The sequence below is a fragment of the Panicum hallii genome, chromosome 7 (assembly GCF_002211085.1).
Source record: "Panicum hallii strain FIL2 chromosome 7, PHallii_v3.1, whole genome shotgun sequence".
Lineage (NCBI taxonomy): Eukaryota > Viridiplantae > Streptophyta > Magnoliopsida > Poales > Poaceae > Panicum > Panicum hallii.
Genome location: NC_038048.1, coordinates 41,311,803 through 41,338,939, shown reverse-complemented (window position 1 = coordinate 41,338,939; position 27,137 = coordinate 41,311,803). Strand labels below are relative to the sequence as shown.

At 51.0% G+C, this 27,137-nt stretch overlaps 3 protein-coding genes across 3 annotated transcripts; 1 reads left to right on the top strand and 2 right to left on the bottom strand.

Moving 5' to 3' along the window:
* Positions 1-7,015: 7,015 nt before the first annotated feature.
* Positions 7,016-9,970, bottom strand: LOC112900036 (scarecrow-like protein 6). Its single transcript, XM_025968736.1, has one exon. The coding sequence runs from the start codon at positions 9,575-9,577 to the stop codon at positions 7,412-7,414; it is 2,166 nt and encodes a 721-aa protein (XP_025824521.1). The 5' UTR covers positions 9,578-9,970; the 3' UTR covers positions 7,016-7,411.
* A 3,968-nt stretch (positions 9,971-13,938) lies between these two features.
* On the top strand, positions 13,939-14,930 carry LOC112901566. Its single transcript, XM_025970502.1, has 2 exons — positions 13,939-14,261; positions 14,383-14,930. Exons 1-2 carry the CDS (start codon positions 14,067-14,069, stop codon positions 14,668-14,670), a joined length of 483 nt encoding a protein of 160 aa, XP_025826287.1. The 5' UTR covers positions 13,939-14,066; the 3' UTR covers positions 14,671-14,930.
* Positions 14,931-19,109: 4,179 nt separating this feature from the next.
* On the bottom strand, positions 19,110-26,311 carry LOC112900804. Its single transcript, XM_025969601.1, has 3 exons — positions 25,826-26,311; positions 25,441-25,505; positions 19,110-19,915 (listed from the first exon to the last, which is right to left on the bottom strand). Exons 1-3 carry the CDS (start codon positions 26,211-26,213, stop codon positions 19,523-19,525), a joined length of 846 nt encoding a protein of 281 aa, XP_025825386.1. The 5' UTR covers positions 26,214-26,311; the 3' UTR covers positions 19,110-19,522.
* Between the last annotated feature and the right edge of the window lie 826 nt (positions 26,312-27,137).

Sequence of the window (27,137 nt, the reverse complement as noted above, 5' to 3'; positions counted from 1 at the left end):
CTCTCGAATAGCTTTTCCCATGGACATAAGTGCATTCTTTTTGGATTGTGGTACGCGGAAGATTTTCTGAAAAGAAGAGGAGGAGGAAGCGTCAGTTCTACGCCCGCAATCACACACAAAAAAGGAGAAAGGAAAAAATGTTTGTTCTTCAGGCGGGCCGGTTATACACGCAGCAACGAACTGCATGCAGCTAGCTGACTGACTGATAGTGTTTGTTAGACCAATGATTATTCAGTCTGGAGAGATATCTCTCGTGTGTTCTTTTACAACGGTGATGGTAGTTTCTGCTTTCTTGGCTCTGGAAAAACTGCTTTAGAAATATGAAAGACGTGGCAACGAGCGAGGCATCTCAAACGGTCGTGTTCGTGTGGTATGACTGCAACCGCGCGCGTGCAAAGCTCTTCTTCTCTTTTATTTTTTTCCTTTCGGGCTGCCCAGTGCAACGAGCTAGCCTTTTCATCGCGCATCTTTTTTCCCCGTCGCTTATCTAGTCCTGAATGAACCCATCCCAAGTTCACGTCACTTTTATTTTCTGCTACTTTTTTCCTCACATTCTTTCGTCGACATCGCCGGCGTCTTTTGCTCCGGGACGTGTCCACACGCAGCGAGACGCACACATACGCGACACGCTTCGATCGAGAGCTAGGCCGAACCCGTCGCCCTTGCAAACTTTGCATGCTCCATTGCGATGGGGTTTGGCTGGCATATCTTTGTTCCTCACAGTGACACGCACTAGTCTCCAGCCCCCATATTTTTAGGCCCATTTGACTCCCCAGTGGCCTCATGGGGCGTGGGGTTACCATTACGTTTAGTTCACTAAACTTTTGTGCAGAGAGCATAGTTTGCAGCCACAGAAACACCAAGAGCATCTGATGCAGTTCCATTTCAGAAAATCGGCACTGTGTTTTCAGAGATTCAGAGCCGCTGGCTGGCAGTAACACCACTACTAGCGCTTTCCCTGCCCAAAAGCAGCGCTCGAGCACGCATCACTACTCACTAAACACAGTACCATGACAGTACAAAAGCAAAATGTCCAAGACCTATGTGTTACCCATGCATGTTCACACATTCCCTTTCATGATCGTGTCCCTGCTCCCTCCTTTCCTCGCCGATTGGCCAGCTAAAAGACATTACGGCTGTAGCTCTGCTCGCCATGATCATGGCTAGTGGATCAACATGCTCTCTACTGCAACTTTGGTCTAGCCTGTTCCGAGCTAATTTTTCCCCCTATGTGAGGTAGCTTATGCAAGAAGAGACTACATGCCACCACTGCATAGCTTCATGATCGTCCGTATACATGCATGGACCATGCTGTGTACACCGCTTTTGTTCATATATGCATCTATCCTATCTTTACATCTCTGCTTTTCTAGACCCACTTTTAGGTAGGAGAAAGTCTGTATTATTGCATCGCTTTGCAAGGGGTACGCATCGTATGTACTGCCTGTGCTAGCTAGACTGACGTTAGATGTTAACGCTTATATATACAGAAGCACTCACTCAGGAGTCAGGACCGGGGTTCCTTTACGATGCATACTACATGGACCTGACCACTTTAAGATTCTCCTGACTTTTATCTCCTTTTTGCCTTCCCTTGGATCAAACGAACAAAGGCACGCATATTTTTCTAAAGACTGAAAAGCCTGTGTGTAGTGTTCTTTGATAAGGACAACGAAGCTCTTTTACATCAGTGCTGCATCCACCTACTGTTTTTTACTCCCTTTTCCTACTTCTAGCCAAGAACCGGAGCAGCTGATCTGATTGTGTGCTCTGTTTGTTGAAGTTTTGGAGGGCTAGTACATGCTTATATGTGTCAGTTCCAGAATTCCAATCTGTTTCAGAAAGTTCAGCACGTCCTAGCGCAGTTATGCCAATCAGTTTCAGAAAATTCAGTCCTCAGGTTTGGCGGTTCATTCCTCATCCTGTCACAAGTATGCTTTAACAACAATAGCACAATTATAAGAAAAGGTCCGGGAGGGTTATTTGGATTTGGGAGCAGCCAAGTATTCACATCAGGACTGAATTTTCTAACTGCGAGGTGCGAGGTGTAGCCGTCAAAGTAAAGACGAAACAGTAGTCACAAGCTCGCAATGCTACTGTAGATTAGCAGGCAGCTGAAAACCCAAAAACCTATGCAGAGGCCAGAGGGCATGCACCAGATCGATCAGCACCACGAGCGAGCATCAGACTATCAGAGCATTCGCATGAGAGAATACTAAGAGATGGCCATTTTGGTGGGGGGCTTGAGGCTCCTGGGGCACTATTAAGGGCCTGTTCGGATGAACGGGAAAGAGAAAGAGAAAGTGTAAAACTTTTGCTCTTTTATATTTTTTTTGCACTTTTGGATCCAAACATCCCAAAGTGCAAAAGGGCAAATGCTACCGTAATTTTGCTAATTATGGATTAATTAGGCTTAATAGATTCGTCTCGTCATTTAGTCCTCATCTATGTAATTAGTTTTTTAATTAAACTATATTTAATACTTCTAATTAGCGTCCAAACATCTGATGTGACAGGAGCAAAAATTTTACCATTTATCCTTTTGCTATTTGGGGGTGGATCCAAACAGACCCTACGAGCCTGAGAGCACTTACCATTTCTGGGCATCCGTAATCTACCCGGCCGCTCTCGTGCCTACCGGCAAGCTAACGGGCGAGCCCGCCGGCACTTGTCGCGGTCGACGCGATGCGCGGCCTCTTTCCCGCACCTGACGACGCCTCTCCTCCTCATCATCAAGGCCTAGGCCATACGGGCTACGGAGGCTAGTAGACTACCCGTCCTCTCAGAGTCTCAGGTCGCCGTCACCGAAAGGCGAGTATGGCCTTCGCGTGCGCAGCTCGCGTCGCGGGCGGGCGCCTCCGTGCCGCGCGTCGTTGCCGGTGGTCGCTCGCCGACACCGGGGGCCGGCGGGTACCGGCACGGGGTACGGGACGCACGGTCCCCGACCCCCATCATCATGAACGCGGCGACGACGGTGATGACGAGAAAGATCGCTTCGCGCAGGCGGCAAGCTGCGCGCGTACGTACGTGCTGCCGTGCTGGGCTTCGTCGGGAGCGCCAGAGCGTGCGCGCTGTAGCGTGCAGCAGCAGGTCTTGTGGACCGTGGCGCCGCGGTGGCTGTTCTCGCCGCTCGCCGTGCGTTGCCCCTGCCCGCACGGAAGCGCCCGGCCCGGTTCCGTTCGTGGGTGCTTTCGGCTTTGCCCTCGCCTCACTCCTCCTCCGGATTGTCCGTTGCCCGCAGGCCAGGAAAGGCACAAGGCTCCAGCGCCAGCGCCCGCTCTGCAAGCAAGCGCACGACACGCGAGGTTTTATCCTCCCGGGATTTCCCGACGCCAATCATGTTCCGCGGCTGCCCCCTCCCGGCCGTCCGCCCCCCCCCCCCCCCCCCCCGCGGGGGCGCGACTGCAACGAGAGCATCGAGCAGATCCTGCGCGGCGGTGGACCGGTGGGGACTCTCCGTGGCCCGAGACCGACCGATCGATCGATCAAAACGATCTCGTGGGCCTGCGTTGGCCGCCGAGGGCAATGGCTGAACCGAAGTGAACAGGGCGCGGGAAAGACGCAGCCGGACCGAACGGCCGATCGCCTGTTGCGTTCCGGGCGCGCGCGAGCCGTGCTGTGCAGCGCGGAGGACGAGTCCAGGATCCCATGACTGCACAGGGGAAGGGAGATCGCCGCCGGGACGAATGGGTGACGGGCTGAAGGTGACAAATGAGATGAAAACCATGTTGCGCAACAGTGCCGTGGATGTGGTCCTTGTCGCCCACCCGCGCCCTTCGGGCTCGGACACGGACGGACTGGACCCCGCCCCCCCCCTCCCCCCCTCCTGGCGAGGGAGGGAGGGACCTCTGGCTTGGCTGTGGCCGATCGATGCAGTGCAGCGCAGGACTGCCTGGCTAGCTGACCCTCCTGACCGTGCCGTGCAGGGAGAGCGGGAGCGCTGGATGGATGGCGCCACCCCACTGTCCGAGAGCGAGCAAAGCTGAGCAGTGGGCACGTACACTTGAAAGCACCGCCTGACCGTCGCCGCGGACGCCATGCGCCCGTGCTGCCCGGGCCGCGCGCGCCCCCCGGCCGCTCCGGGGTCCCTCGCTTCTGGCGCTGACGAGGACGCGTCGGCTGCGCCCGCGCATCACGAGGCGGCGTCAGAGCATGGGCAGATCTTGAGTCCCGAAAGAACTTTCGCATGAAGGGTCGTTTTGGAAAGGGGCGGGTTTTTTCTTGGCGATGATGAATATTTTTTGACCCTGTACAAAGGTTATACTACACGCCCACAATATACTACTACCACCACCACTTACATTTATTTTGGCCAATAAAGTCTGTTCACTTTCAGAGAGGCTCGCTGATTTTGAACTCGTCAAGGATGAGATCTAGGGTTGGAGCTGCAAAATGCAGCTCTTGCTGCAACCTTCTCTATTTTCCCCAATAATTTAAAACAAGTTTAAAACGCTGCCTTGGTGTACAAGTACAACGCGCTGCGGCGAGGACGACAGGTTGTCTTGTTACAGATCAAAGCAACCCCCCTCCATTCACCTGCCTGTCCTGGGTGAAATGATGGAAGCAGAGACCCAGAGCAGCAGTGGGTGTGCTTTAAAAGAATTCATTTAAGGGCGGCTCCGCACTCAACTCATTGGGTTAAGTGTAAATAGCCTTCCATACGTGAAATTAGTTTTATAATTAATCTACATTTAATATTTCTAACTAGTAATAAAATATTTAATTCGATAAGAATTAAAGTTTAGTTCCTCGAATCCAAGCACCCTCTAAAAACGGCAGCGAGCAGGCAGGCAACTTTAGCCTGGTGGCCTTCCAGAGTGGCGACATGCGACCAGAGAGGAGTACGCACATGCTCGTGCGCGCACCAGCACCAGGCAGGCAGCCCGGCGAGGGAGGACGTACGCGAGAGCGAGAGGCTTGCGACACCGGTGGGAGGGAAAGGCAGGGGAGCATGGCGAGCTTAAACAAACGCTGCTGCTACCCAGGGCTCGCCATCACTGATCACCCCCCTTTGCTTAAAGAAAAGGAGCGGTCAGCCTCATGATCGGATAGCACGTTCTCATGCGGCTTGTTTACTCCCGCGGAGCTCCTTGGAGGAGAGGGAAAAAAAAATCGCGCGTGAGCAGGCACGGAGCTAACCCGCCCCCCATCACCACCCGTAACATGGCGAGACTTTCGCGCTCTTTTCAAATCCTCCTAGATTTGTTCGCGAGCTCCAGGAGGAAACAAAACCGGCCAGGCCAGCGGCAGCTCCTGCTGAAAAACTGATGGGCTGGCGCTGGCGGCGGCGGGGCCAATCAGGCGCAGGAGATCACGGCGCGCGAGCGCTCCGTCCCCCAGCTCCAGGCTCCAGCAGCAGGACTGGAGGAGGGGGGACACGGGCCATGTGGGCGCGAGAGGTCAAGCCGCGAAATTAATCATCGGAAATAAAGGCGCCCGCAATTAATCGCGAACAGGGGGCGCGGTACAGCGCAAGTGCGAAGTATTTATGGGCGACGGGACGGCGCATGGACCACACGCCCAGGCGCATGGATGTCCGGCCGCCGCGCCGCCGTCCGTCCCCATCCCGGCCGCGGTGGTCCGGGGCCCCCGTAGATTTGTACCAGACCGCTACAGCCGAGCCGAACCGAGCCCGATGGAGGAGGGGCAGCAGGGGGCGGTGGGGCCTGGCGGGAGGAGTGCGGGGGACGGATTAGGGCAAGGAACAAGAGAGGGTTTGGGGTTTCCGTTCTGGAGGGTGACAAGCGTTTGACTGGCGCGCACCAGCAATGGCCGTGTTTTTATCAGAACGAGCGGGCAGCGCGGACAAGGCGAGCGCGAGCCCGTGTCTGGGCGGAAGCAGGGCGTGATGAGCCGGACGCGAGGCAAGTTTGCTGTGTTTGGCAAGTGGCGACCAGCGTCGGTCTCGGTGGCGCAATAGTGGAACGACAGTGTGAGATGCTGCAGGTCGGCTGCCCTCTCCTTTGAGGACAGAATTAACAGCCCCACATGATTTTCCACCAGCAAAAAAGGAAACAAGTGAAAAAAATTATGTATTACCAAAAGTATATTTTTATTTTCGCAAAAAGGAATATTTTTATTATTGTTAAGGAGAAACCATAAAGTTCATTATATGTACATTGTTTTTTTTACCGAAGCTTCAAATAGAAAAAATGGAAGCCGTGAGTCACTAAATTCACAGAAAACGAAGTATTTGATTTTTCCATATGTGTGTAAAAAAAAATTCCAGCAATTTCAGGCCGATTGGTGGATGTCAAGTAATAGGGAAACAAAACAAATTATAGCATATCAGGTACTACACAGTAGTACGACTTTACACAAAGGTGACCTGACATGGTTAAATAGGAGAGGGGCAGGGTGCAACGGATGCAACCGTAGCTGCCTAAAATTCATGTTGTTTTCCCACTAGAAACAGAAAAGAGTTCACCGAATTGCAAGCTTGTCTATAGGACTATCAAAGATATAATTTACAGGTTAAGACAAAATTCGCCATCGCCAGTTCGTCATGCAATGTTCAGAATTTGGCCTAGTATGGAAGTAGAACAGCATGACCAGGGAACTGCTCATGTTGCACACACCAGATGTTTGGCAAATTCGTAAATACAATCGTCATACTTATTCGCTGTTTCTTTCACAGAAATAGAAAGCTTCATCCCGCCATATGCCAATCATCGAGCTTGGCATATATCAATAGGATCCAGGATTAGGACTATATTAAGTTCCCAGAGTGTTCTACAGCCGAATGAGTTTTTCCTCTAGCACCAGCAGATTAGCTAAAGTGTTGACCTTATTGATAATGGTCACTATCGAAAAATAATTCTGATAATGGTAATTTAAACTGAAGACCTCATCGCATCACACGACATGCTTCAATTGAAATTTCAGAGCATAAATTCTTCAACCTTTTGTAATGACAATTGAAAACAGCACTTGCATGTGGTTTCCACCAGCAAGCAAAATTGTCTCTCTTAAAATCTAGCTTGTAATGCTTTTACAGTATGACTCCTTGGTCCAGGCTTAGAAATTTATACATTATTCTTTTGGATTATTAGGCCAATAAATATAATATATCCAACCATTTCCGTTCATATGTCAGTCTTGATCCATTTACCTAGTAAAACCACAAACATCATTGCCACAAATATGCCAAACTGTCCTCTGGCTAACTGAGAAGAGAGCTAGAACAGCCTGGTGAGACCCTAGACCAACTTGTTACATTATAGAGACAGCCACACCAAGATTGCTAAATTCATTAGGCCTAGCTAATAAACAACAGCTGTAAAGCAATCAGAGGTGTGCAACAACCAAGACAATAGTTTCTTTGCAATGTTTTCGTTGCAAGACAAAATGCATATTACTGGAGTTAAACATGCCTGCAAATGATGTAGGAATGACAATAGACAAGGTATGATTAGCACCTCCATGCCGAGACAGACACGAGCTCACCGCGCTGCCAGTAGAGTGCTAGACCCATTCCACACTTCTCCACATGGAATCCCCGGACCTGCACCCGCTTCAAGAGGCAGTCAGCTTGTGCTTCCGCAAGGTTGCTGAGAGGGATTGGAGCAAACCCGGCAGAAGTAAACACCGCCCGCCAAGCCATTGGCTTTTCAGCTCTTCGCCGCCCAAGTACTGCATCCTCCACTCTCGGCTGGATCAGAAACCTCTCAATCTTACTGGCGGCATCCGCATCAGTGCCAGCAGCATCAAGCGAGTCGAGAAGGAACATACAAGACTGCAAGCAGTTCATGAAGTGCTGCGAAAATGAGAGGTCGCTCCGGTCACTGCCATGGTCAATAGCCACCACTACCTTAGGAGAAAGCTGTTTCACCAACTGAAGCAACATAGGGAGCGGTGGAGTGCGCGCAGAGCAACCGACTGGGAGGCAAACTGCAACCAACTCATCGGCAGTAGGAGCGATGAGTTCCGCGGGATCAAATGCATCGAGATTGATGGCATTGAACTCAAATGGAATGCCAAGGTCTGCAGCAAATTGTGAGAGGTTATCCCGAGTAAGATGCAGCTCAAGAGGGTGGTGGGAGGCAGTTGAGACAAAGGCTGTGAGCTTCAACATTGGCAGGGAGACATTCCCAGTTCCACGGCGGTGTGCGAGCTCCTGCAAGAACGAAGCCCACTGGCCGCCAACACCGAGGTCGAAATCAATGACGCGGATACACGAAGCAGTTGTACAGGCGATCTCGTCGAGAAGCGCCTGGGTCGCCGTGAAATTGGCGAACTGGAGCACGGGCGAGAGGTCGGAGAAGGACTTGTAAGCGGCGAGCTTGAGGGCGACGTCGAGCGGGGAGGTGAGGCGGGTGGAGTCGTGGTGGCCGTCGGTGAGCGCGAGGAGGAGCGCCTCCTTGAAGTAGGAGGCGGAGCGGAGGAAAGGCTTCCCAATTGGGGGAAGCTGCTGATTGAGCCGCGCCAATATCTCTCGCGCGCCGATGGAGTTGCCGACCTCAGCCGCCTTTGCCGCCGCAGCAAGCTCGTCCAGAAGCTGTTGCTGCTGCTGCGCCGCCGCGGTTGTTTTCATCGCGCCCCCCGGCGGTTGCAGCGATGGCTGGAGCTGGAAGGGCGCCGTGGTATGCAGTGGTGGGAACGGGAGACCCTGCTGCGGCGGCGGCTGGAGCTGGTTTTGGAGGAGGAAGAGGTTGTCGGGCATGGAGTTGTGGCGCTTCGGCGGTTGCGGGAGATGTGGCTGGTGCTGATGGTCGGGGAAGGAGGGGAGCGGCATGAAGAAGGAGGCCGCCGGCGACGGCTGGTGCTGGTTGAGGAGTAGACTGGCCGACGCCGACGGGACGCCGAGGAGCGGGGGCTTTATGTCGGCACCGTCGTGGAAAGGCATGGTTGTCGTCGTCGGCGTCTGAAGCGGCGCCTCGGTGGGGAGGAGGCCGAAAGTGGAAGTGGCCTTGCTGCTGCTGCCGCTACTGCTGGTGAGCGACCTCGCGCCGGGGGACGACAGGTCGGAGGCGAGCGCACCGGAGGCGCCGCCACCGGGGTGACGCTGCAGGGAGAACCCGAGCGGGTCCGAGGCCGGGAACCCGAAGCCGGCGGCATTGCCGAGGAGCTGGTGGTGGTGCTGGAGTGGCGGCGGCGGCGGCTCCATTTCGCCCGGCGCGGTCATGATCCAGTTGAGGAACGTCTGCTCCTGGCCGACCGCCGCCGCGGCGTCGCCGAGCATGGCGTCCCAGCCCTCCTCGCCGCCGAACCCCACGTCCAGGGTCCCCGGTATGGGCGGCAGCTCACCGCCAGCCCACTCCTCCTTCCTCCCGCCGCCGCCGCCGTGCTCGCCGGGCGCCGCCCATTTGGTGGCTTCGGCGGCGGCCGCGCTGTTCTCCGAAACCGCCGCCACGCCGGAAGAGGAGTCCCCCGCGGCGCCGCCCAGGGACGAAGACAGCGTCGATGTCGAGTAGGGCGGGCTCGGGCTCCGCCTGCAATCCAGCACCGACGTCGGCTCCACCAGCAGCAGGTCCTCCCCTCCGCGTCCTCCTGCACCGCCGCCCTTCCCCTCCGGCCAAAGCAGCGCCTCTATGGTCCCCGCCCCGTTCCCCTCGGCACTGAAGGGCGCCGCCCTCATCTACCTACTCGCGCATGCTAGCGCGCGGGCGCCCCCTGCCGGCGAGATCTGAGGCGGTTCCTTCTCGGGCGGTGGTGGTGGTGCGGCGCTAGGCGCTTGCTTGCGGGCGTGGGCGTGGAACAGGGGGCAGGAGCGGTGCGTGCTCTCGCCTGCAGCAGCTGCGCTAGCTACTAGCGCTCTCCCTCGTCTCTCTCCTCCCTCTCAGCGGCAGCCCTGCTCCGCGCTCTGCCTCGTGCTTCCTTGTTTCGTCGGGGGGTGGTGGTGGTGCCTTGGCCTCCCCTCCTCACTGCCATGGTCCCTGGATGCGTGCAACATAAAAAAGGTTATAAAGCGTGCGCCCCTCCTCTCTCCATCTTTCTTTCCCCATCCATCCTCCCCTAGCGCTCTAGCCCCGCCCCGGCCCAGGCCCCGCTTTCGTTTTGTTTTTTCACCTCGCGCTCCCCCTCCATTTCCGCTCCCGCGGGATTTTGGGTGGGTTATCTTAATTCTTATCCGGTCTGGTTTTCCCGCGAAACTAAAATCCCGGACCGACCTCGTACGTGCTCATTGGTCCTGGGAACGCTTTTGACGGTTAGTTGTTCCGTTTGGTTGCGCCGTGCATGTCACCAGTACAGTACCACCACGCTCCTGTTTGGGTCGGTCACCGACTGCCGTTCATCGCAGGCAATCCCCTACCAACAGATCTGAAACTAACTTTCGTGATGTTGGATTGGAGGCAAACGAAAACAAATCAAACCCTCCTGGCTTTTCAACCCGCTCTCCCGACGCTCGCTGGCCGTTTGGGAAATTTCGCAGGCCTCGCAAAAAAATAGTTGCGTGCATGTGCCCGGGGGCCGGGGCCAGGTCGACATGGGTGATGGGCCGCGGCCCGGGATCCCAACCGAAGCGCGCGCGTCCGCCGGCAGCCGCCGTTGCTGCTGCTTTGCCCGCTCGCGGCAGCAAACGTCACGCTCAGCCCGTCGCGCGCCCGCGCCCGCGCCCCGGCCGCCGACCCTCCATCCATCCGATCAGGGAGAACAATCTAGCCCCGCTCGCCGTCGCGGCAGGGACGGATCGGAAGCCGATCGGGCGGCCGCGTCGCCGTCGCGTCGCGTCGTGCCGCGGTGCCCCGATGGATCCAAAGACGCTTTCGGCCGGCGGGTGGCGGCGACAGAGCGGGGTAGCCGGGGGCGCGCCCGCGCCGTGCGTAGCGGCCTAGCGGGGGCACCACCAGCCCACTACCGCACCACCCTCCCGTGTAGCGGCGGCGGGCCTCGATCGGGGAGGCGGACGCTTCAGCTTTTCCACGCGGGCACGGACACGGACGTCTCGGCGCGAGCTGCAACTCGCGCTGTCTCCGATCGGCGGCGTCGCCGGATGTGATCGTTCGGAGGCGAGCCGCGACGGGCTCTTTGATCAGCCGCGGGGGCGCGACGCTCCTGCTGAAACTGAAACTGGACGGCGCGACACGATTTTTGCCTTCTGTACTTGGATCGCCCTCCGCTGATCTCGATGGCTGGCGACATCGCGACAGGCTAGTGACTAATGACTAGTAGCGACAAGTGAGCGGTGACAGTCCCGTTAAAATGGTTTTTTTTTTTTTGCGCAGGCTTCCACGGTAAGCAGCACACGGCGATGCTTTGCGAACGTGTAAAATCTACCTGAAGATAGCTGCCGTAGGCCGAGGCCACATGTAAAAACAGCAGGACAAGGACGTCCTAGCTCCACACTGCCAAACTTGTAAACCCATCTGATCTCGATTGCTGGTGATGCTGTCTGCTTGTTTTCGAGCTTGTATCAAACACTACAAAACTAGCATAGCTCCTTCCGCACGCTACATGCTGGGAGAGAGAGAGAGAGAGAGAGAGAGAAATTCTTCACCTATGGTGATGAGGAGGACAATTCACAGTGTTAGTATGTATGACTTGACGGGACACGACGCCCCTGTCCTGCTTTTACAGGCAGAATCTACAGTTCCGTAATTAGTTTTCCTTGCTCCTATGCAGCAGCTGCACATCAGCACGGACCAAAGTACGGCGGTAAAAAAGACAAGTCTTGCCCGGATTAAATAAGCGGGCACCCACCCGCCCGATACATAATAGCGCTTGCATTCGTGGTAAAAAAAACAAATGAAAATGTTGGATCTATGGCTACCTGGGTACTCTTCCTTTTTTTTTCCTGCCATTTTTATTGTCCATTGTTCAGAGAGAGAGAGAGAGAGAGAGTAACCAACACACCGTGTTGTGCATGTGGAATTGTGTGCATGGAGGGACCTGCCACTATCATCATACTGTACGAGATCCGTACTAAGGACCTGTCGCACGAGAAGCTCAGCCTACCATCTTCACCCGCCAGATGACGAGTCACCGCTGCATTCGCTGTGCACATAACATTTGACAGAGGCAGGTCGACATTAATTTGCTGGGTCATTAGGTGAGGACATCTCCCTGTCATCTGCGTCAGTAACGACCGGGGGTTGGCAACAGTTCCATGGTTATTTAGTTTAGATCTTTGTTACTCCTACTAGTTGTGGGAGCCAGCTGCTCATAAAAGAAGGTGGTACCTCCCAGAAGGCACTTCAAAATAGAATCAAATGCTATTGGAGGATGATTTCACGCTAGAGAGAGGTCATATTATCCGGATCTATTTGTCCAGTATTTTTTGCTGGAAAGCCTTTTGTGATCAACGTTTTGAGAAAGAGCAGAAAGGGAAAAACAACATTTTAAGTAATGGCAGTACCAATGACAGCACAATTTTTCATGTAAATTGCTGCGAAATTCAGTAATTTACATGGTCAAAACCACCCATTGCGGTTTATATGTCGAATCACTCTTCATCATTCCGTATGTTCATTTCATAATCCACACAGTCAGTCGCAAAAATTATAAGGAGAGGAAAGTAGTTCCAAAATCAACACTAAGTCATGCCCGGGGCTAACTCCATCATGTCATCAGTGTGGTCCGGAAAAGGGGCCCATGGGCGTTTTGGTATTGGAATCTTAGTGGGCCATTTGTTCGGGTCTGAAGTCTTCAAATGGGCCTCTTTGACGAAGAGTCGAGTAGGCGGCGGCGACAGCCGAGTGATCGAAATTCAAAATTGTAGGAGTACTAGTGTTTTGCACGTTCGTCTTTCAGGAGAAGAAAGGTGTTTGCACGTAACGGTTCCATCAGGCGTCATCCAGTATCTTTTGAATTTGAGCCGGCCAAAAAAAAAACAAACTTGGGTCCGCGACGCGTATGGAAAGGTGAGGCAGCAGCGTCCAGGTCGAAAGCACGGAAACGGAACGTAATGGCCAGGCACGCACGTGTACGTGTGCAGTGTGCGTATACATTCACAGCACATACGTACTAGTACACATAAGAAGGGGTAGCTACTACGGTAGCTAGTACGTAGGTGGGTGCGCCGTGGGAGCAACGGAGGCGGGGGGATCGGTGGCGCGCGCGCGACGGCGCGAGACGCGCGCGCTCGTGCGGCACCTTTCCCCGACATGATCCCTTCTCTCCAACCCCCAAGGCCCGAACGCCCACCCTCTTCCCATGGCAGCCTGCGCAAATCGCTGGGGTTCCCAGTGGAGCGGCCCGAAACAGTGTCCTCGGCCGCCCGGCGTGCTCGGCGGACGCATGGCGGCATGGATGCGTGGTGAGCTGGTAACGGAGAGCAGTGGATTGCTAGGCTGCTAGCGCACACACTGTAATAATTGGGAGGCACATGCTGGCGCGATAAACACAACACTTTGGAGGTTGCAGGGAGAACAGTTAGAAAAAAAATGCTGCACTAATCTGATGAGATTTATCTTAGAGGGATTCAAGCGAGGTGTTTGTACATGTACCTGGGATGGATGGAGACATTCATGCATGTGTGGTTGAAGTTCCTCATGCTAATGCAGTAATGCTCGCAAAATGAAAAGGAAAAATGCAAAGAGACCATTCATTTTTTTTGAAGAAAAGTTTTCGGAATTCTTCTTATGTGTTCAGCAGTTCAGTTCCCGAAGTACACCGGATGCATTCCACCAATTTCCAAATACACACCCAGCTAGTTTACTGTTCCAGTAGGTGATCGAAAGTGAACAACCTTTGCAGATACCGTTAGCAGGCCGGGCTGAGCGCACCGATCCTTAGCCTTTTAGGGCGCTAATCCACATTAAGCAAGGAGTAATTAATCACAGGCATGTCCATTGCTGGGGCACAAGCTGAGGTGCGTCTTCTTGGCGTTCTCACGAGTACATTTCCGGATACAAAGACAAACATTGCTAGCTCGGGAAAAACAACCAACAGCTTTTAAGAACCATCGGGCTTCACCCATGCACCTTCATGCACTACTACTTGTATTGTATATATCCCCAAGGCCAACCTCACCGTGTGGGTGTGTGGCCCTTCCTCACGCGCGCGCGCGTACTCGCCGGGCTCGGCCAGTTCCTTACATGACCCTCCAGATGATCTCCTCCCTCATGTCTCCCTTCATATCCACTTCTCTTGCTTCTCGCACTGGAGCTTAGCCTGCCTCAATTGCCATGCCTAGCGTGAGCTCTGCTCTTGCCCCCAAGGCCAAGGGGCAGCCCATGATGGTGACGAAGCACACCGCCGCCGTTCTCCTGGTCCTCCTCTCCGTCGTTCTCTTCGCGAGCTCGTGCGAGGCGCGAGGTCTTCGTGTCGTCCATGGCAAGGGCAGCAGCAGCTCCAGCAAATCGTCACATCTACCAGACAAGGTTGGTATCACTGATGAGGAAATAATGGCTTGTCGGTCCAATTCACTCGATCGATCGCAGTGATCTTAAAAAGTTTCATCTTGGTTGCATATTCTAATTCCATCTCGTTTGTCTTGTGCAGGATGTGGAGACAACAAGCATGAACAAGGCTGATAATGGTTGGCTGACAAGGCAGACAGAAGAAGCTAGATCAACGGTCCACACTGCTAAAGATGATCGCGTGATGGCTCAGGCGGATGCGAAGGCGAAGGCGGAGGAGGGAGTGGCAATGGCATCATCAACCGCAGCAGGCACCGTTGTTGGAGCCACGCCTGTCTTTAGAGTTTCGCAGCGGCTTTCTCGACCGGAGGACAAGGGGTTTTATCTGGACTATGCCGGGCCAAGGACACATACCCCTTCTCACAACTAATGTGATCGTATCATTCCGTAACCTAGCTACTACTCTTCCTCCGCTCCTAATCTTCTTTTCATATCTGAAGGCGACCTATGTACATGAGTTCTCCAGCCCTAGCTAACTCTTAAGCCAAGATCCTACACTTGCCTGTGCTGCCCTGTAGGCACGGGCCTGCCAATAATCTTAGTTGGAGTAGAGCCGTCCGCTTTTAATTAACTTGGGTATGTTGTTGGTAGAGTACTCTGGCTACACTATTGGAAATTTTGTTGGGTCAAGAAGAGACAGATCAGACATGTATACGTGCATATATGTGCTTTCCCTGTGAGATAACCTTGCATATGTTCATCAAGCTACTAGATCATGTTTATGATCCCGAGTTAATCCTGCCCATTTCTTTGTTTATGTGCTTGAGCATGAGCGTGCACGTACATAGACCATATTTTCTATGTAACAATGTTCACTAAATGCCAGGATCAATACTTTCTAGAGTATCTTATCATTTAGTAGTAATAGCTTTATCTAGTCATATACTACCTCCGGTCAACAATAGTTGACGTTCAGAACACCTAAAACCAACTGACTGGAGGGATATAAAATCAGCTAATTTTCCACAATGTTATGATCATCTCATCGCTAGCTTCACCGTTAGAATAATCCATATAAAAATCACTAGATCAATTGCAATAAATGGAGTCTTAGGACCTTCATGTGCTATTTGCCTATTTCACACAAAGGTAAGCGTTTCAAACTAATTGGGGTTTTAGCCGCTTCAAAACAAGACAAAAAAAACTATTTGGGATTTTAGGAACTTCATCTAAGTATGCATCCATGCTCAACGTCCTTAGATAGCCTTGCATAATACTCTCTCCGTCCTGTCCTAAATTATTAGTCGTTTTGACTTTTCTAGATTTAGAAACTTTGCTATGCATCTAGACATATAATTTGGGATGGAAGGAGTATTTGCTATTGGACAGTATACAGTATAACCACACACAATCATATTTCTCTTTCCGTGTTGTAGTATTCGCAATAAGGCACTGATTACTCATCATACACACATGTACTCTACCGATGTATGCTCTGATAGAGTGCCCGATCATAAATGATGACAGTTATCAGTTACACATCGATTCTCACCTTTCTCTCGTTTCTCAACTCTCACATCGACCTCACTCACATGGAGCTGCGGTGCATCTTGGAAGCAAGCTTCCTCCATCGCCCATCCGCCGCCTCAATCCTCGTCGACCCAGGCCGGCCGCCGCGATCCCAGATAGATCGTGGCGTGCACGTCGCGGTGTTGCCCGGGTAGCAATTACTACTGGCCGGTGCGTAGGTATGGTCTCCGTAGCATATGCAACGCGCGTCAGCGTCGCAGAAGGATCAAAGTCAGCAAAGGAAAACGAATGCGTCGCAACAGGCTGCATGATTTGCGCTGGGATGTGTTGATGTGTCGAATTCATACCTGGGACTGGCTCAGGCTGGGAGTGCTGCGGTTTGCTGTTCAGAACCTGCCGGCAGGTTACAGTGCCACGCAGCGAGCCTCTGCAGACAGTAATGCGAGCCTCTGCATGTCTTCGAGAGAGCTGCTGTCCAGTCGTAAACTTGCCATCGATCCTGGTAAATTAATCCAGGACAGTACCCTCGCTTCAAGTAAAAACAACAGTGTCCGCACGCGTCCAGCTTGTTCACTTGCACTTGGAGTCCCGATCACTGTCAGGACTAGAGAAGTTCTGAAACCAACAGTTGCAAGCATGCTGCATCAAGTTCCCATGCATGTACTGCATTCAGTACTGGACAGTAGACTTCAGAAGCAAACAGCAATGATCACCAAATTAACATGAACCCTTTTGGTTCAGGGCAAGTTAACGAGAAGCTCGATGGGATGGGACAATGTTTTTTCTTTGCAAGGGACGTTTGTACTAACCGTTGACCCGACAAGAGTACAGAGATAAACTTCGGTTTCTGCGACTTGTCTCTACACCTGGTTGCAAGCACGAGGTGTGATCCATGTGCGTTGGAGCAAAAACTATACGGAGCACACCTAGTAAAATATGCCCAGCTTGCTGTGACAGTCTTCTCAATGTTCCCGAGAGTGTCCCCCTCTCAAGTTCAATCTTACCAGCAATCACCCAGCACATGAAGTGATTTAACATGGCAGCAGGAATTGGGATGCAAAACCTCAGATCCCAGCAAAACCCGGAACGATTGCTCCGAAGTCGGCATTCAGATCCTGCGGCGACAGAAGCGTTCACGGAACAACTGGTTGCGGTGCCCTTTCGTGTCGGACGACGCTGCGCCGGGGGAGATGGTCGCGGCGGCCGGCGGGGCTCGTGTCGGATTTGGCCAACGTGGAGGGGAAGGGAGGAGGCGCGCAGCGAGGAAAGCGCGGGACACGGCCGGCCGATCGGATCTACAGCGCCCGGCGTCGTTGGCCGCCGACGCCCTCTCGTGCCGCGGCCGGCGGCTTCGTTTGACAGGGGAGAGGTCTGGGGGAGGGATCGGATCGCGAGACCGGGGAGGCGGGGAGCCGGGGACCGAGAGTGGGGACACGACGTGCGTGCCGCCTGCCGCGTAACGTGCGAATCCGGGTTCCGCGGCGTTAACTGCCAGGCCGTGGGCTTCTCGCGACCCACGTAATCTGTCGGCCCCGGATTCCTCGCTTCATGGGCCGAGATAAATCCTGGGCCCTGGCTCGGCTAGTCGGCCTTAAAACGATAACGACCATGGGCTGAGATCTACATTTCCTTTCGTAAGAAGTCGAGTTCACCCAGTTCTTTTATCACTTCTAAAAAAAAAACCAGTTCTTTTATCAAAAAAGAAAATGCAGGGCCAGGCAGTCGCGAACATGCAGCAATGCGGCGAGCAGGGCCAGGCAGCAGGCGAGGCGTGCACTGTCCCTCTACAACAACGAACGCCATCAGCATTCAGCAGGCCGGATTGATCGGGCTAAGGGATGTCGTGCCGCGGCCTCACGGGCTTAGCGCACTGTGCCTATCCAGTCACGCGCCAGCGTGGATGGGGGCCGGGCCGGGCACACACCAAGCTGGTGCTGGTGCTCTGGTACTGGACTACTGGTAGTGCAAGCTACGCTATCCCGGCTCCGGCTTGGACTGCCGGCTGGTAATCCGGGATCAGCCTATCAGAAGGTACTGCTATCTGCAACGTCTGGGCCCACCGAATCTCTGCCCTTGATGTACACGTGGACCATCCCTAGTCACGGGCTATGCAATTCTCTGGGGATGGATCCATTGTGGTCTTTGTTTAAAACGAAATGTTAGAGAACTGCTAATATTTTTTTTTGTATAGAAGACCATAATTCAAGGAGTTCTCTTTTTAAATTTTGTGGCCAAGCTGCAAGCTAGCTTCTCGAGTTCTTTTACATAAGCTATATAAATGAAGATGGAGTTATATATAGACAGCTCACTTGTGTCACCAAGTAAAACACCTATATAATTAATGGAAGAGGTTGCCGAAAAAAGGGCCAGCCTAATCTTCCACAGACTCATTGAATGTTCTAGAGGACCAGAGAAGGTTTAGCACTTAATTATTCATTCGATCAGGATTTTAAAAACTCTACTTTCATCTTCAACCTCTTAGGGTTTCTCTTCCCCCTCATTGTTGCCCATAGTCGACAATTTTGCATACCATGCTTGCTTGGTCTCCATGCCACTCTTGTCCTTGTCCCACCCACATTTCTTGTATCTATAGCTCCATGCTACCAGTCGTCCATCGCCGCCACAAACCACCCCTACATCACCCAAACGATTGTCCACCACTTTTCATAGCTAGTGGCATTAAGATGAGACTGAAGACAGTGGTGCAAGCATTGGGGTGGTAAAAAATACCGGAGGGGAGCGATATGACTGGTAGATCGATTTTTTTGAGATCTGATAAAATTTTAACAGAGAGCTGAAATTCCTGACAGAAAAATACCAGCACTACCGGTATATTCATTTACTGGTGACTATTGGTAGGACCGGAGTTCGCCAAAAAAATGGTGAATTTCACAGCCAAAATTCTGAACATTGGGTAAAACACATATGGTGGTGGGCATAAGGGGAGGTCAAGGTGCCTTAAGGGTAGAAATGCAAGTTATATTTATTTTAGATTATTGGATCGATCCAAAAATTTGATAAAATGAATTAGGATGACATCGTGCGTAATTAATTTAGGAGGAGAAATGAACTAGGATAGCATGCTATCGTAATTATTTAGTTGATCCATAAAATACCATTGGGTACCCACTTGCATCCCTACTTAGGGGAGGTAAAAACGGAGTGGAGTAGGTGCCTGCTAGGATTACCATAGATTAATTTGTTTGTCTAAGATATACATGGAGTACTAAGTGATGTTAGTTGTTTGATAGAGGTGGGTTCAAAACTTAATGTTTGGGAAGGAAAAAAATGACATGCTATATATAATCCGACATAGTTGCACCAGAAAAAGAGGAACCATGAGAGAGTAACCAAACGGCTTCATTGTCCCTCCAAAAGAGAAGGAACAATTAACAAATGAAATAAGTATTATTACGGCAGGTAGTTCAAGCACTTGATTTTACATACACAATAAATATTTTCCAATAGATTACATGATTCGTAAATATAAAAACTAGAAGCAACACTCCTCTGTTCACTTCAAGGAGATGCATGCCTCTTATGAACAAATGCAAAAAATGAAAGGAAATTCGTCAAGAGACACAATACACACACAAACTGACAAAGCATTTGGACGAAATGCATGGTTCTAGGTTACAGAACCGAAGTTGCACAAATGAGACAGAAGAGTTCAGCAGCAAACCCAACGCATGGATGCCATGAGCTGCGTGCTTACGGACGCGAGCGGCTACGAGCGTGTAGCCGCGGAGTGTTTACGCACAGATGTAACCTTTGGGCACGCACTTGCCACAGTAGTTGACGAGGGCGGTGAGCTTGATAGGGATGTCGATGGCGGCGCCGAGCACGTTGGCCTTGATGGCCGTGCAGAGGCAGACGGCGGCCTCGAAGTCGGCGAGGCCGCCGAGGAGGCTGCAGCACGGCTCAGCGGGCACCTTGCCGGCCTCGCCCTTGACGAGGCCGAGCACGTTGGCGCACACGCCGAACTTGAGCGCGTTCACCGGGCACTTGCCGCTGGATGGGGTAGAAGGCGGCGGGGGCGGCGGCACAACCGGGGGCGTTGGGGTCGGGCAGCTGCCGCAGGCGTTGGCCACCGTGAATAAGAGGAGGTTGAGGGCCAAGAAGAGGACGGCCTTGGATGCCATGGTCTACGCCTTAATTAGGTTGTAAGCTCCGCTGAGCACTATGCTAGCTACAAGAACTGGGTAGCAGCAAGCGACTGCTAGTGCTAGCTAGTGAGATGGGATGGTTTAGGGAGCGGAGAATATGGGTATTTATAGAACCAGAACCCTAGCTCTTCTTTTCTGTTTATTAGCTACCAAATCCCCCCTTGTAAAAAGATAAATTTGCAAGAGCTCGAATGCTTATCACATTAATAAGCAGTAGTACAAGTCCATTTTATTCACGACAAGCTGTTTGAAAGCAGTTAGTTGCGATACCTCATTTTGAGTAAAATGCAGCAACAGTCTGTAAATTTGTCCGCGGGATTCATCTAGGACCATGAACAATAATTTACATATATGGGTCCTGTAAATACAAACTAAGCACGATATGTAGGGAGCTAGCTATGCACGTGGATACATATGTATGATCGTTTAATTTGGTTCATAGCCACATTTTTCACATGAGCTTTTTCTGAGCAATGCTACCTGAGGAGCATGTTAGGTTTTCCTTGAATAACATGAGCATAGTGTTTATTCACTGGCACAGACGTCAGCTTTTAGTAGGAATAACTTACTATTTTTGAGTAGACAGAATTACTCACCTGTATTTTTTGCAGTCTGCAGACAGGTACGAAAAGATAAAAAACTACTATTACATTAAATTGTTACCTCAGATAATAACAAAATTTTGTACTTCCGATGTTCTTTCCTTTTTCTTTGAGACCATATCTGAGCGATTTTTAATCTAAAAACATAGTTTTTTTTGAAAAGTAAAAAAAACATAGGGTTTTCTGAAAGGTCTCTGGGGCTTAAGTAAAAAGTACGTGCAAATTAGACCACCACCTAAGAAGCGCCCTGTTGCTGGCCCACTAATCCAAGGCAACAACAAATATACTTGGGCCATCCCTCCTCAAATTTCTAGCCCAGTGGATGGATACTCCGATCCGTTCCATTTGTATGCTGCTCGTTCTCACTACTCCGTATCTCTTACAGTCTTGTGGCTCTATACATGTCGTTGTATTAGGTTCTAGGCAGTAGGCGGCACATAAAGCACTCTAGAATGTTCTAGAATTCTCAAGTGTATGAGATGCTAACTGAGCCAGCACAAAAATAAGATGAACAAAGTGCCGTTTGGTTGGGGGAATTCTGAGCGTTAATGGATTACGGTGGCAACTGATACTCTTAAACATTTGTTTGAGAAGCGCATGAATCAATTTACGTGGTATCGGATATGGGTCTATACAAATATAATATAATATTGTGCCCTGTCGACTGTTAACAGCAAACGATAGGGCACGACATCTTCCTCCTCTTGACGAGTAGTAGCTAGCGCCGCCGCTCTCCGCTTTCTCCATTGCGAGCGCCTGCCCACCTCCACGCCGGTGAGAAATTCACAACTGCTTCGCCTCCACGGCCGAGTATGATTCTATCGCGTCCGTGAGCGGCAGCACGGGCTCGCTTCGTTGATCCCCTCTCAGTCTGCATACGTACGAGACCGTCCTCTCTCTCGACTCCGGCAGCAAGCCATGGATGTGGCATTATATGGTTACCTAGAAAGCAGACCGCAGAGATGGTGTATTACCAAGTTCAACGATGAGCAATTAATATCGGCAAACGTTACATCTACTGCGTTGAGTGCGCTGGCCAGCCCGCAGCAGCTGTGTTGTGCTGCATCTCCGTTGTTGGACATGCAAATGCACAGAGACATGGACTGAGGAAGGAGTGGTGCGGCATGTGATTCGCCATCGCCGCTGATATACTCGAACGTTGTTCAAGTCAAATCAGCATGAGAGATGCTCCTAGCTGATACGTATTAGTTTTCATTACTGAGGTGAACCAAACAAGTTCTATATTCCCTTACATTGTATCCGGTCCCGGTGCCACCTGATACCGTTAACATTGCATTTGCGTTTAGCGAACCAAACAGCACCAAAAAGTGATTCTCGTATCATTGATATCTCTAAAAGGATATGTATACCAAATAAAATTTGAGAGTACTTCTAACAGAAGTAAGCTGTAGTTATCTTACAGCAGGCCGAACGTGACAATATATTCCAAGTTTCCAACATATATGTACTTACTACTTAAGTGCACTTAATATGAACCAGAAATAATACTCATGCACTCCTCCGTATCAAAATATTTGTCACCATTGATTTTTTTTATAACTTTAACCATTCGTCTTATTCAAAAAATTATATAAATACCATCTACTTTGTTTGTGATATGCTTTACTATTATAGGTATGTTAAGCATGATTTAACTTTTTGTATGTTTGTAATAAATTTTTAAATAAGACGAATGGTCAAAATTATAAGAAAAAATTAACGGCGACAAATATTTTGATACGAAGAAAGTACATTATACTAGGCTGGGCAGAGTTGCATATACACACAGCTCTACCTCTAGCATAGAAACGATCAACATGCGAGCAGTGCACCCTTGAGACACATGCTTCAAGCAGTGAGAACAAAAATGGTACATGTCTGTGGCAGCATATATGGAAAGCAAATATCCCTCCAAAAGTCAGAATTTTTGCTTGGCGCTTAGCAAGAAATGCTCTCCCAACTAATAAAAACAAGAAAGCTAGGAATATCTTGAAGGATGATACATCTAATATTTGTGGTATGGAATCTGAATCAACTTACCATGCAGTGGTCGCTTGCTCTCATTCTCGTGCTCTTCTGGAAGAAAATGCGTACAGATTGGCCTGTGCCGGATGATTCTCTACTTCAATTCTAATGTCCAGACTGGTTTTTACTCTTGCTACTAGATCAGCTGTCTGATGAAGAGCGCTCTGTGCTGTCTGATGAAGAGCGCTCTGTGATCGTTCTAATCTTTTGGCGCAACTGGAGTGACCGCAATTCTATGACTCATGGAGGAGGCCGACTTTCTATTGATGCCTCAGCTCGTGCTTTAAGTGCCCTGCAAAAAACTTTTTTGCAAAAAAAATACAGAGCATTATAGATGATGTGAAAGGAAAGTCTCCTCTCAATGTTTTTGCAGAAAAACAAAAACACAAGGTGCCTCTGGAGAAGCAAACACCCAAGCTCTTGTGGCAACCACCGAAGGAAGGATGGATTAAAATAAATGTTGATCGAAGTTATGTTGAGACGACGGGAGAAGCCTCTGTAGGGGTCATCATTCGGGATCACAAGGGATATGTCCTTCTATCTTCATGGAGGTACATGTTTCAGTGCTCCTGAAGAAGCAGAGCTCCTTGCATGTAGGGAAGGCTTGTGGTTGGCTCATCAATGGTGTCACGGCCCAGTGATTCTAGAGTCTGATTGTTCTAGTTGTGTGGCTGCTCTTGCTAAGCATGGATTTAATCGTTCTATTTATGCAAGCTTGGTAGAAGATAGCAAAAACATCATGAGAATGCTGGGAAATGTTTGTCTGGTCAAGATCAATAGAGAGAAAAATACAATAGCACATGAATTGGCACAACATGCTAGACTAGTTTTCAGCTCAGAGGTTTGGTTAACAGAAATTCCTAGATGTATACAGCATGCTGTGCTCCTAGATTGTAATGTGATCTGATTAAGCTTAATGATCAATCTTTTTCTCCTCGCAAAAAAAAAAAAACATGCGAGGAGTGAACCACGCTGTGTAATCATCCATGCATGACTTATGAGTTATGACAACCTACTCTGATTGTGGTTGGCCTTTCTGATCACTCGATCTTTCCCTTGCTCTGATCAGGGCGGTAGGCAGAGACATCGCAAAAAAAAAAAGAAAAAGAAAAAAGACGGTAGGCAGCAGAGAAAGCTAGGATCCCATGTGGAGGTGGAGCCGAGCCACCGAGGGGGTACGGTGCTTGAGCTGGCGGGAGTGTCGTGGCAAGCGAAAGCTGAGAGGATGGCATGGAAGCTAGCCCGGACCATGGGGCCGGCCGGCCGGCGCGTCGCCATCATCTCGCCATCCCCCTGCCACGGGCACGTCGCCGTCGCCGCCCAGCTGGATCGTCCGAGACGAGATGGCGCTCGGCCGGCGAGGTCACGGGTCGCACAGTGGGAGCGAACAATCCAGCCTGCGGCGCCGGAGTGAGGAGGATCTGGCTGCTGCAGACACCACAGTGATCTCGGGAAGACAAGACCCGGTTCATCATGTTGCCGTGGGGCTCGTTCCACTCCAACTGAAGTTCGGGGTTCCTCACGCACGCAATCTGCATGCCTGCGGTGGTAAGAGCGTAGATACTGCTCCCTCCGGAAATGGAAGACATATTTTGACAGAATTTTACAAACTTTGACGTATATTAATTAGCTAAATTATAGATCAAAGTTCTTGTAAAATTCTGTCAAAATACGTCTTTCATTTTGAGATTGGATAAAATTTGTCTTTAACCATTGGATTCGACAGTTGGCGCGTCCCATTCGTGTCAGGACCCAGGGGTACCTAGCTCGCTCCCAGCTAGCTGGTCCTGGTTGGTAGAATGGTAATCTAGTCTGGTACTCCTTTTGTTCTGCGCCACGATGCACTGCTCGAACTACTACTCCGAATCGGTGTACGTGCGAGATCTGAAATATCTGGCCGATTGGAGGCTCCGGCGTCGTATGCGGCGTCGATGGTTTCCCGGATCGTCCAGCGGCTCCAGACCGGCGGTCACGGGCCGCTGGACGTACGCACGCACGCATCCACTGCCCGATGGTTTGGTATGAGATACGAAGGAAGGTATACTCCATGCGTGGTTTATTTTGATCGATCGGCCGGCACCGATCCACAAATACAGGAACGTGTTTGGACAGGTCATCAGTTGCCCTGCTGGGATCGGATCGGGATCCACAGCCTCCATTATTCGGGTCTAAGGTCGGAATCGACCTTATCGCGCGCCCCTCTTCGTCGTCAGAACTCAGAACAGCGGGCGGATGCGGATTCGCAGGGAGGGCTCGGGATGATCGGCCATGGGGCCATGGGGCCATATGTAATTGCGCTCTGGACTTGGAGCAGTGGAGCATGCTGGGAGCTACGGTGTGCTTCTGCAGGAGCTTCGTCTCTGAACTCTGATGGCCTTCTGGCGATGTGCATGGTGCGTCGATGGATTGCGTTCTGTGCTTTGTGTGGAATGTAACTCGGCTAACTAGTAACTACATTGTCAGTTGGTTAGCATCAGCAAGCGCGTGCCCTGTTAATTCAAGCGGCTGGAGCTGGACGAACACCCTTTTTTTTTTTAAAAAAAAACGAGCTTCAAGGAACTGTGACCAAGGAAGGCATCTCTCCATTTCAGACAGCCCTTGCCCGTGGCAACGCTCGCGAAGCGGCAAAAGCCCACCCCACCCCCCCACCCCCAACAAGCTCCAATGCCACCGGCCCATCGTACTGCGTTCGCCCATCATGCTCTCTCTAGGCCGCACCGCCGCAGGCCCAGAAAGAGTAAACCCGTCCCCGCAAATAAAAAAAAACAGCCTGCAACAGCCCTCCGAGCCGCTTCCAACCGCCAGTCAGGTCGCGCGCACACTTCAGAGTTCAGACTTTGGAATACGGATCCTAATTGTGTTTTAGGTAATACAGACCAGAACGCATGCAGTTACAAGCAAACTTTTCACACAGTACGTCTGCACGTGCTCCGTTGATAAATCTGCAGACGAATTCAGAAACAGTGAACAACTGAACAGAGAAACTTTATTCATAGATACATACTAGTACATAATAACGAATACAAAACGGAAACTGGATAGATAGTACACGGGAAACGAGCAATAAATCAAGCAATGGAAAACCAAAGCTGATCGAACGAGAGATCGATCGATACATGCGGCCACCGCATGCATGAGCACACACAGCACATACGTACATCCATGCTTGCCGACCACCACGAATGCAAATTAACCAAACACACCGGAATTCAAACGATCAACGCACGCGTGCATAAACTCGCGGCCACGCGGCCGATTGCTTAGAGGCACTTGAATCCTGTGGGCACGGTCTTGCCGCAGTAGTTGAGGATGAGGCTGAGGTCGATCGGCAGGTTGAGGTTGATGCCGAGGATGTTGCCCTTGATGGCGGTGCAGAGGCACACGGCGGCCTCGAGGTCGACGAGTCCCTCCAGCAGCGGGCAGCAGGGCTCCGCGGGCGGCACGCCGACCTTGGCCTTGATCAGGCCCAGCACGTTGGCGCACACGCCCAGCTTCAGCGCGTCGCGGGGGCACTTGCCGAACGAGGCCGGCGTCGGGGTAGGAGTCGACGGGGTCGACGGCGTGGGGCAGTTGCCACCGCAGGCGCTGGCCACGGCGAACACGACCATGTTGACGGCCAGGATCAGCGCGACCGAGGCCTTGCCTGCCATTGTGCTACAGAGAAATTGCTAGACCACAGGCGCACAAAGCAGAAGTGATTAACTCGATTGCTAAGTGCCTGTGATGGTTTATGGTACGATGTCACTCGATCACTGCATTTATAGGAGGAAGATTGATGCAACGCTGGCTAGTTAGGTGGTGTGTTAACGGTTCCCGTGACCCTGAATGCATGTGACAGTGATTAGATGCGTGATCTGGACTTGGTGCAGCTAGGTATAATGCTCGACGGTACTAGCGATCAAGATTGCTGAATTGGTCGATGCCTGTTGACGTTTGTTCTCGCTCTCCATGGTGGATCATAGTTTAGTTTAGTAAATTGGCATATGGGCTGGCCGTTTTGTACCTTGTAACATGCGCAAATGCCAAGGAAGTGGGCTTTAGAATGTTGTGTTGATCAGGGAGGACAGCAGAAGTATGAGAGCCAAGGACACCCGGCGACCCATGTTCTCGGTACTTATTGAGGAATGGTACGTGGCTTCCTTTGTGTTTAGTTTGGCCATGTAAGTGTGGAGTTGTTCGATCCTGAATAGTTCGAATTGGGTTGGTGACAAAGCTGAATTTTTGCAAGGTAGGTGTCTTGAAGGTTTTGCACTAAAAAGAACATGACACTTTTTTTCAGAAAAAACCTACGGAATTTGAACTTTTTTTTTAGAAAGGATCATGCATGTAGACTTCCTGATAGAAACGATACTATTATATCTTGTTACATTGTTGTGAAATACCAAAATTCCTTCCGTACAGACCCTTATGGATTTTGACAAACTACTTTTATTACTTATCTGAGTAGTGACATTTTCCTTTTTGGACGAGGGGAAATTGAATTTTAAGTAATTTCCAAGATCCAATGCATCTTGTCTTTCAAACCGAGGTGCACCTACCGTTTTATGGTGTTTACTGTTCATAAATAAATGAAC

Bases quoted from the DNA above. Each gene is read 5' to 3' on its own strand.
- LOC112901566 (XM_025970502.1), top strand. From the start codon at position 14,067: ATGCCTAGCGTGAGCTCTGCTCTTGCCCCCAAGGCCAAGGGGCAGCCC. The intron at 14,262-14,382 runs GTTGGTATCACT...TGTCTTGTGCAG, and splicing joins CGTCACATCTACCAGACAAG to GATGTGGAGACAACAAGCAT.
- LOC112900036 (XM_025968736.1), bottom strand. From the start codon at position 9,577: ATGAGGGCGGCGCCCTTCAGTGCCGAGGGGAACGGGGCGGGGACCATA.
- LOC112900804 (XM_025969601.1), bottom strand. From the start codon at position 26,213: ATGGCAGGCAAGGCCTCGGTCGCGCTGATCCTGGCCGTCAACATGGTC. The intron at 25,506-25,825 runs AAGCAATCGGCC...ATTCGTCTGCAG, and splicing joins CACAGGATTCAAGTGCCTCT to ATTTATCAACGGAGCACGTG. The intron at 19,916-25,440 runs GTCTGTATTACC...ATTAAGGCGTAG, and splicing joins TTGTAACTGCATGCGTTCTG to ACCATGGCATCCAAGGCCGT.